At 48.2% G+C, this 10,865-nt stretch overlaps 1 protein-coding gene across 1 annotated transcript; it reads left to right on the top strand.

Moving 5' to 3' along the window:
• The first annotated feature begins 2,279 nt into the window (after positions 1-2,279).
• Positions 2,280-4,220, top strand: LOC119402779 (uncharacterized). The gene is made up of 2 exons (XM_037669851.2): positions 2,280-2,611; positions 3,510-4,220. The coding sequence occupies exons 1-2, from the start codon at positions 2,330-2,332 to the stop codon at positions 3,936-3,938; spliced, it is 711 nt and encodes a 236-aa protein (XP_037525779.2). The 5' UTR covers positions 2,280-2,329; the 3' UTR covers positions 3,939-4,220.
• The last annotated feature ends 6,645 nt before the right edge of the window (positions 4,221-10,865 follow it).

The following is a 10,865-nucleotide window of genomic DNA, read 5'->3' as shown; positions in this document are numbered from 1 at the left end:
GTCCCGTTCCACATCGTCTACAAGCTTGACATAAAAACAGCTAGGCTTGCATGGTAGGCGCGAAACTACAGAAGGCAACAACAAGTAAGGAAGACATAAGAGAACGGCAATCTTTTGCCAAGACGTTCGACCACTGCAAAATTAACGGCTATCTCGTGGGTGGGTCTCTGTAGCCTTGTCTTCCATCCGGCGACTCCGAGCGAAAGAGAAAGCGCGCCAAGAGGGAGCCTCATGGCGCGCGACTTCTTAAATGTCTTCGGGCGTCGTTGAAAACACGAGACGTAGTAAAGAAGAAATAACGCCACACAGGCGAACACGCAAAAAACGAGAGTCTCACTCGTCAACGTCGTCTTCTTCTACTACTGCATACCGGAACGCGCGCTTCTCACGAACTAGAGGTGGCCACTACAAACAAACAAATGGAGGATGGACAGACCCACGGCATAAGAAGCTTCGCCCCTAAAAGAAGGTGGCTTCCGCCTTAGGGTCGCCTAGGGCGAATGCATAAGCGACCGGGTGATTTTTTTTTTTTTTTGTAGCCACCTAGATAAAAATGAAGCCTCGCAAGATGAGTTTTCGGTAGGCTCTGTGGGAGCTCTGTGTGTGGTGGTACCAGTGTGACGACGACGACGAAGTGTGGCAGGCCAGAGCGAGCGGAGTGAGCGCGCGCGTTGCAGAGGATAGATGACGCTCGTTCATAACTGTTTCTCGACGTGGCATCGGCAGCATTAGTCACACGTTGATTTTCCTTGTGCGCGTCCGCATGTTCCATTTCAGCAGCACCTGCAGCTACCCCCTTGACGTGAGTCAGCGCATACAGTAATTCTTATTTCAGATAATTTCCATCGCAAGAACGGTCTTCTATAGGACGTTGCGACTTAGATCTTATTCGATACGTTTCTTTAACGCTGTCGAGAAAAAAAAGACGGAGTGCAACGTATGTCTTCGACATTATGCCCGTCGCGAATGTGGCCGTGCAAGCACCACTAGATTAAGCGACGCCCATACAATGTAAAATGCCTCCGTTCATTCATTTGCGAGGAGGGTTCCAGTCAACTACTTCGACGAGGACAGAAAGACATACGTACGACACACCTCTGGACTAGCAACTGAACTAGCTGCTAGTCCAGCGGCGTGCCGTTTGTATTTTTGTCCTCGTCCAAGTAGTTGGCTGGAACCCTCTTTTTTATGTGCAACCAACGAGCTCATGCAAGCACGATTCTCAATTATTCATTTGCTTTGTTGTGCATACATAGTACGCGCTGCGCTAACACTTTTAACAGCGATTGAAGACTAATTATTTGCGTTCTGTCCGCTCATGCCCATGCCATAGTTTTGTATCCGCCATCCAAAATGTATGGTAATAGCATATTCTCTTCAGGTGTTCAATTGTACTTGTTTATTGATTTCTTTTGAATTACTGTGCGTTATCTTGATATGTATATTTCCCTCCGTTAACAAAATTCTGACATAACGCTTACTGCGCTGCAGCATGTAAATAAATAAGAACAGTCAGCTGCGAATTTAGAACACCTCGTCATCATCATCTAAATTATAAGGTAAAATATTTGACGTAGGTCGGCCTTGCAGAATGAGTTGTTTTATAACTGATTTTTTTTTTCAAAGGACCCCTAAGCAACCTCTGGAAACTCATACAACGAGCGCGTTATTCTCCCCTGGCGTTTCCCGTCTTTTCGGCACAATTCATGACGCCAGCAGTCTGTTCACGTGACGTCATGAGGAAATGAGCTCTCGAATGGCCCATATACGGGGGATATCAGTAATGAATTGTCTCCTATCTTGTTTTGCCGTGCAGTCGTACGCCCGTTCTGCTTTGTCTCGCATGACTATCGTGCGTGGCCAACTGATTTCGCTTCGTTTTGTGCGTTTTCGAATACGGAAGCGTAGATAGCAGCGTGTACCCGAAAAGCGCGAAATCCTGGTAGGTTCAACGCTTGGTGCTGACGTTGTACACGTGTTCTATGAAGAAATAAGTAGCGAGCAGGAGATGGCGCCTGTAGGAAGGGTAATGAAGGCGAGAAAGAAACCACTCTTAGGCAGGGGGGTAGCCAGAAACTTTTTTCGGGGGTGGGGGGGGGGGGGTTCAACCACACTTTATGCATGTTCGCGCGTGCGTTTGTATGTGTGCGTGTATATATAGGCAAGCAATACTGAAAATTTCCGGGAGCGGGGGTTGGCTACGCCCCTGGTCTTAGGGGCCCTTCAACAGCAGCGTTAACAAATTCATGTCAACAAATCGCTTCGTTCGCAGTGGAGCCCGTTGGACCGAGTCTTCTTCTATCCGGAAGATCAAGCAGAAGCAGCCATAATGGAGGTCCCGGAATGCCATCTTTCGAGTTCAGAACGGCTGGATGACCGCGCACCACAGGAGTGCCAACATGTACCGCAGGAATCGCGAGAACCATCCTTCGAGAACGCAGCCAAGGCCTTTGAAGAAGGACCGGTCAGTCAGGAGAAAACGATGGACCATCAGGACGCAAAGGATCCGGTCCTTCGAGTGCGGGACGCTGGCGATTACTTCGGAGACCCGACGCCAAGGATCTCAAGACTGACGACGCTGCTGGCTGCTCAAGGGGCTTACAAAATGCTGGTAGGTTTCAGCTTGACCGTTTGTTGGCGTTTCCTCTCGAGATATAATTTCACACTCGAGGCAGCTTGTCGCTTGGTTGAGCCACACTTCGACTTCGAGTCTTGGTTGAGCAATAGTTCAGCGCTTCTCTCATTCAAATATTTTGCAGCTGCTTGCCCGTATGACAAGTCGAATACCTATAACAAAGCAAACAAGCTCGTAATTGTTACGTACATTTTTACGAGCTACGTGCATTGTTACGAGCTCGCGTCAGGTCGTAACACTGCAACGTTGTCGATACGCTCATCACGCTTAAGTAGCAAGTTTCATTAACGGTGCCACCTGAATTTGTATGTCATCTTTCTCACGCACGAGGTAACGCGCACAAGGTGTTGGAGTTGTCACGGTGATTTGGCTTTTACGGACATTTAGCTGTAAATGGTCAGTGCGTTCATCGATTACGTGTGCATGCGTGCGCGCGTAACGGGCAGGCTATCCTTTGTTTTGTTTTAAGTACAGCTTCTTCTGTGGGTCTTCTCCCACGCTCATTCTGTAACGTGGTACGATGAATATTTGTGATTGAGCTCAACTACCATATTTACCCGCATGCTATCAGCACCGATGAGCCCTAACCGATCCACTGTTTGATAAATGATGACTCATTGAGGCCATAGTAACGCCCAACGGTCGCTAATGGTCGTTACTGCTAACGATGGTTAATTAAAGCATTGCTTAAGTTGGCTAACTATTGGAAAATGTCAGATGCTGCTAAATCATGGCTGTTGCTGGCTAAATGATAATTGTCAGCAAGTGTTGGTTAATGTTTGCCACAAGCCGTTGCAAAGAACATTTTATTTCATGCAACCTCATGCCAATGACTGCACTGTCCACACATTCTTTTGTTCTTTGTGTATGGCAGGGAAATAGAAGTCAACAAGCGCTGAAAGAGTACGAGAAATCCTGCCTCGTCGCACCCAAAGAGGCGACGTCCACAGACACATCGCGACTACCGTGCGAAGCTTGCCGGCAACCGGAATTCTCCGACGTCGGCCGCTCCAGGAGACCTTCGAGCGAACAAGCGCAAAACGACGACCTCTACGATGACTCGGGCGACTCCGTGGAGCATTTGATGTCCAAGCTAGAAGAGCTAACGATCGAATCAAAGTGTTTCCAACGGTGTCATGTTCCGACTGCGTGCGAACACTTGGGCACGGAGAGCACCGACATCTTGGGAACAGTCGAGCGCCAACTGGAAGACATGGAGCTGAACCCACACCATGCCGAAACACCGATAGCTGCCTCTGGAGATGAACCGAAACGCACCGATATCGCTGGCCCGATGCCGTAGACACAGCCGCGGAAGCGATGCAAGACTCGCTGCATCGAAGCGAGGCCTTCCGCTGACTATTGACGGACGTTAAATGTCAACAGACGACCGAAGACACCGTGGCTTGTGTGGACGTCGCTTTGTCAGTAAGCGCATCTTCGCGGAGATGATGTCCCGATAGCTGGCTTTACGAGGCTGATGTTTAAACTTCTAGTCAGCAGTATGGATCTCCATTTCAAAAGTTTTCGGCAAAATCCACTTACTATTTTTTTTAATATAGGCAGCTAGTAGATCGCTTGAAATCTTTTTCTTTTAATAAAAATGAACTGCTTGCTTATACCGCCGACTGTCTTTTACGAACACGGTACGCTGCTTTTTACAAAATTGCCAATGATCCTAAGATCTATACAGTACCATATCATGCTTCAGCAAGCACCGGTTCAACTTGTGTGTACATGAGTGCCTATTGCTTTTCTTTTTTAGTCTTATTTTGCGTCCACTCTCAATAGAGTATGTCCATCACACCATGTCCGGATCTAGCCTGTCCTTAGACTTGCTTTCTCTTGCTGATGTCCCTTTTCAAGTTGTCGCGTTCAGGACTGACAGCGATGCAGCTGAGATAAAACCGAAGTTGGCCTATAACAATGCGCTTAGTTGGAATGCAACCTTTCGAGAATTTAGATGGGAATGTGTTAAAACGGGTGCGAATACATTCGGTCTAGCGTTTACTATCACGTGACTGCGGCGGTCGATGAAAAATCCAGGAAAGTAGCACAGGTCGTAAAATAATTCACACTGTCTCGTATGCACTCGCCCAAGAAGAATCGAAGGCGAAAGCCGACGTAACGTAGCTTTGCACTGCCTCCGGGATCGGAGTCAATAGCTTTCTTTGAGCCCTTGTGCCACAAGTTCACGTATGAATGAAGGAAAGAATATTACTTTTAAGGGCTCGGTTCTTAGTTAGGCACGATATTAATGAGAACAGACAATAAAGTTCACGTATGTCATTTACGTGATATAAGTGCTACAGCTTACCCCCTACCGGCACGTACGTTTATGTATGTGGCATGGCTGCAGAGATCCAGGCTGCCATAAGAACAGGCGCGCATTACCGTCTAAACACGCAGGATGTAGCCTGGCGCACTGAATGAGCGCCTCGTGTTCAGGCATTTAGAGTTTGATGTTTGCATTGCGTCATGCATTAACATGCACTAGCCATGCAAAGTAAGCTGTCATATATTTCATCGCTAACTCATCAACAGGTAGGTTTAGCATACCACCAGGCACGCAGGCAAGGGGGGGCGCCCCCCCCCCTCCCCGAAATTCGTCCGGCCTTCTATATTCCCGGGCAACTTTTGTTTTATTTTTGCCATGGAAATACTTTCTTTCGAACAATTACGCCTTGCCCCCCCCCCCCCCCCCGAAAAAAAATCCTGGCTACGTGCCTGCATACCACCACATAGCTGCACCACATCTACACGCTACATCAAGCCCGTTTTGCATTCTCTCAGGTATGTAGGATGCATGAGCAGCACAGATCTGCTAGAACACCTAAAGCTGACAGATGGCACAAACCACAGCACTAGAATCAGGGAAGTAGCTGTATAGAAGTCACTAACGAAAGCTGCTTATTATGCAAGGTAAAAAAATTGGAGGACGCTTGAGCTTCACCCTCAAGCGTGTAACACGATAGTGTAATAGGGCCCCGTGCGCATCGCCTTCTAAACTGCTAGCCAGGCTTCGGTTCTCGGTGCATGCCTCAACCGTGGCGCAAGGTAACGAACGACTGTGCGCGTAAAATGGGCGTTTCAAACTATCCTAGAATGCCTACACTTCAAGGGCCCACTACGCGTCTGTAAGGCAACACGCGAACCTACACAGCTGCTCACGTTGTTTATGCTTTTGCAGCTGATAACGATTAAATATGTCTGAGTGCCAGGGAGAACTGGGCCTCGACTTGGGCGAACCATAGCTCGGGCGAGTTCGCCCAATATGGCGGAAGCTTGACAGCGACACGCCAGGTGCAGTGTATACAGCAACGTGCGGGATGCCGTTTGCAGGAGTTCTGAGATCCTCAGCGGAACCGGCAGGCATGGCCAGAGTTGAGGAGGCGTTGTCAGGATGCTGCTGCATGGAATGATTGAGTTGGCGCGACCGTTCCTTAAGCTGTTGCCTTTGCTTCTGGATCAGTTCCTTTTGTGTGCAGAGCTGGCTCTGGAGTAGTTCCGGCTGTTGTCGTAAGGCCTCTTGCTCGTCCATGGCGGCGCGTTAAGGCCGAGACAGACGGTACGATTTTCCCTGCGATGCGGCGTCCGACACGGCGGTGGGAAAACCGGAATGGTGACCTTTCATAGCATCGGACAGCCACCATTCCCTCTCCCCCACCGCCGTGTCGGACGCCGCATCGCACGGAAAATCGTACCGTCTGTCTCGGCCTTTACTATTAGTTTTCCGGGTCATACCAGATGTGGGATGTCGTGTCGACAGAAGCACGAATCCGAGCATAAAAACGTAACAATCGTTTATTCGGTAGGCTGCAGCAGCGGGCGAGCATGATGACGTTAGGCACGTCTCGGTAGCGAAGCAATGATCTTCCGAGCTTGGCAGCCTGGCTTTGTAGCCACCGCCGGTGACGTATGCCTCGGGTGACGCTGCGGTGGCACCGTGGCTTATCGGAAAGCAGCGCAACGTGCAGCCGTCTCACGCCGGGCTGAATGATAACGAGGTGGAGGCTGCGCAGAATTATGCGCAGACTGTGTCGCCACAACACTGTCCTAGAATTCCTACTGCAAATACAGTTAAGTGCCCACTACGTGCATAATTCCTTTTGCGAATCAGCGAAGGGCCCACTACGCGTCCGTAAGGCAACACTCGAAGCTACGCAGCTGCTCATTTTGTTGATGCTTTTGCAGCTGATGATGATAAATTATGTCTGAGCGCTTTGTAATAGCTGGGATTTTAAAACACCCACTCGTAGCGCTATTCACATGTTTTGACGCCTGGCGCGATTCTACGCTTCTGTGACGCAATATTACATGCGTTAACTCCTTCCACTACGTGACATTTTTTTTCCGAAGCAGTTTCAAACAATAGAGTGGCTCTATGGTAGAACACCTGCTTGCCACGCAGACGGCCCGGGTTCGAAAGATTTTTATTATTTATTTGCATCTTTCTCGATTTTTCGGTCACGGAAAAGATTTTTCGCTCACAACCAGCGACGCGGACACCGGAATTTCTTCGAAACGAGCTCTGTAACGCTATCGCGTTAGAAGTGTCACGCTGAGTAGTAATCACTACTTCAGCCATTATACTGTGCGAGGAGGCTTGTTAGAGCCGCAAAAATAAAAAGTCAGTTTCACTGAATGCGATGGCAACAAAGGATAGCGCTCACTTTAGGAATTCTGTGTTCAACGCGAACCTTTCGATAAGAGCCCAACACGTACAAAGGTATCAGCCGTCTGCTGATCTCCTCCAAAGACGCGCGCGACCGCGGGCGACCACGCCCGGTCGAGCATAGTATATACGTACTACCTGCCGGAGGAGGCAGGCAGCCCCTGGCTCCCATATCCATGCGCCTCTCGTGCGACACGGAGAAGGCCGGCACATTCAATCTGTTTGAGCCGCGTTGTAGGCAGCGCTCGAGCACTTTCACTCGCACATAGAACGACGCGCGTGGCGGTGTTATCGGCTTGGACTAACTTTATACGGAACATGACGGCGACGTCAAAAATGCGATTGGAGTGTCCATACGTTACTACTGCAATCAAAGACGGGTGGCAATGACATCCTTAGGTTTCCCCACAAACTCACTCAACCATGGTTTCTGACCACTTTTTGTGAGCCGATCCAGAAAACTATGATCATCACAAACGGGTATGTGCCACAGAAATTGGGTTCATCCCGCTACTCAACACTGGTCCACTAAAAAAGAAGGCAACTGTTAGCCCTACAAATGGCTGCGAAGCGACGGCGGTGAGCCAGAGAGCCCAAGTACGTACGAGAGAAAACTAGGGAACGGGAAAGGCAACGGTGGCTGTGAGAAGACCCTGAAACGATGGAAGGTCTACGCCAACGACAACTTGCCTGTAGATCTATGAGAGGTGCAAACACTTGGTTTCAACGCGAGCTTCTGCTTCTGGAGTTTGGACAACCGTGTCGTGTCTGTGACTGTCTGTGGTTTAAGTCCAAGCTCTCTGCACTAAGAATCAACGTAGAAACAACCAAGCATCACCTAGCTAAAGCCTAGTAACAACCTAGAAGCAGCCTAGAAACTATCTAGAAGCAACCCATATTAGTCTTCAGAATCGTCCAGTTTCGCTGTTTCAAGACTAGCGCGGCTTAGCACAAGCTTCGCCAAATTTTTGTTTACTGGACATAATCCTTATCGCCAAGTCAGCGCAAACTTATGGCACAATCTTTACAGCCAACTTTAGCGTCAACTCACAAGTTAAGTACTGTGGATTATTGACAAGTCCACAATCAAGTGAGCACCAATTATTGAAAAACAGCACACACAAATGCGCACGCGACCGGCGCACCTTAGAGGCTGCATATGTGCACGCTCACCGGCACCGGGTCTTCTGCGTACGATGCCACCTAAATCTGTTGGCTTCACTGAACCACTCAGTTTCACTACGCTTGCGGTAACCAGCGCAAAATATTAGGTTATGGTAGCACCCTCTGCTACATCAGAAAAACAACCAGATGCACGGTATGCTCAGGCTGTCATTGGTAAGAGAATTTGAGACATAGTATTGCCACTAGTCCGCGGTTGTAGACATGCTAAATGTGTGGATGTTCTGTGCACGTCAACTTGAGGTGAATGGGGAACGTGTGTGTCAACCAGGCCACGGCTTCATTATCAGAAAAGGAATATGTATGTACATTTGCTTGGCAGGCGTGCTCACCCTATTCAATGTACGTACAGGTGAAGACTATTGCACTGTGCTTGCACGTCGTATGTTCTACTGTGTGACATTTTGTGCCCTTCTCGATGGCACTAACAACATGCACTTTGGGCAGGTAACGCATGCACCACATGTTCTCTAGATACACAAATGCCTCAGAGTCATGCCCTGTAACCATCCAAACAATGACAATGCCTGTAGTTCACTGGGATGCAATGAAGAAATTTGTTACAGAAGGCATTTGTGATTAGCATGTTTAAATAATAATTTAAGTCTGGATGACTTCTGCAACTTCATAGAGTATATGTGGATTCCACATAAATTCCGTTGATCCGCAAGAATTTCGTGGACTGCATGTGGGATGTTTCAACAGAGAAGGGGAGTAGAAGGCTTCATATAGGACAGCAGGGGGCTATGTCCAACGACGAAAATGGAAAATCTACAGACATAAGAAAGAGTAAGCTCATGTAATACGAGAGCATCTAGGAATGGCCGTCAATGTAGTGATGGTGATCACGTTTCTTTGCCTGTTCTAACCTCGCAATCATTAGTCGGTGTTTCAGATAACTGTGATAAGACATCGGCTGTAGAGACGCAACCCAGCACAAACATTAGCTGTGCCACAAGAATTTGAATGACCATCAAACCATAACAGGCGGTCAGTCATGGGCGCATTATCAAGAAAAGAAGGACTTTTGCAGGTAGGACTGATGATTGTTGGGGTTTAACGTCCCAAAACTATGATATGATTATGAGGGACACCGTAGTGAAGAGCTCCAGAAATTTCGACCACCTGGGGTTCTTTAAGGGAGTACCGACACAAAATTTCGAAGGCGAGATAACCTGTAGGATAGATTTGTGTGGACACACACACATCATCTACGAAATATCCACAGATAATATAGCCTAGAACATGTTTCAAATCATGTTTAAAGTGCGCGTTGCACCACTCCACGCGAAACACGCCTTTGGTGTTCTTATAAACAACCAACCACCACCTGCGTCATGAGTTTGTGTTGGCTGCCACGATTGTTGGAGGTGTTCTCTCCCACTCTCCCCTAGTAGACCTCTTCAACGGAAAGAAGGGGAGACCTGCACGGAAGTACAAAGGCTGATGCTCTCGCCTCAGCAGTGTATCTTGGAGGGGGTTACGCATATTTACAACGTCTCAAAGGGCATTGTAGCAGCACCCAGGAAGCCTTCGTTGAAAAGAGTTGTCGACGCGGTGCTCATGTGCACGTGGTTTTGTGTGCTCACGTAGCCAGCGATGTTTACATAAAAGCCAGTCTGGGTTCCGCCTCCCTCGGCGCTCTCTGAAATCGAAACTGCGACTGGGCGCTATAAAAGTGTCTCCAAATAATTAACGGTCACGTGCTCGAGCAAACGAGCTTCCCAGCCGTGATAAGTGGGTCGTTAACTACTTATTGCGACAGAAAAATGAAGATGCAAAATTTTGGAGTCAGTGCTCCTTTAACATGCACCTAAATCCAACTACACGGTTCTCAAGCATTTTCGCTTCCATCAAAACCACCGCGGCCACGATTCGCAGTTTGGGTTAACTGAAGCAGAAAAATAATCCCGTTAAAGCTAAAAGTTTCAAGGCGGTGACAGTTACTGTCGATCATGTGATGTCATCATTTTGCTGTTACTGTAATAACAGTAACGAAAATTGCACAAACAGGAGCAACAATTCGCGTTGTCTGGTTGGTTTACGGAGTTTAACATCCCAAAGCAACTCGGGCTGCGAGAGACACTGTAGCGGAGAATTCCAGACACTTTCAACCACTTGGGGTTCTCTAGCGTGCACCCACATCACACAGTACACAAGCCACTAGTATTTTGCCTCCATCAAAATGCAACCAACGGGGCTAGTATTGAACCCACATATTGAGTCAGCAGCCAAGCATCCTAATTACCGAGCCACCACGACAGCAACACGTATCTTTTCTTGCTTCAGCTTAGTTCCATGGCAGAGATTGCAGCCTTTTTGTGACTAATATATGCACCACTATTACTATCCCATTTCTTTTCTTTCATCAAT

The sequence above is a fragment of the Rhipicephalus sanguineus genome, chromosome 8, assembly GCF_013339695.2.
Source record: "Rhipicephalus sanguineus isolate Rsan-2018 chromosome 8, BIME_Rsan_1.4, whole genome shotgun sequence".
Classification (NCBI taxonomy): Eukaryota; Metazoa; Arthropoda; class Arachnida; order Ixodida; family Ixodidae; genus Rhipicephalus; species Rhipicephalus sanguineus.
This window is presented reverse-complemented; position numbering and strand designations above follow the sequence as displayed.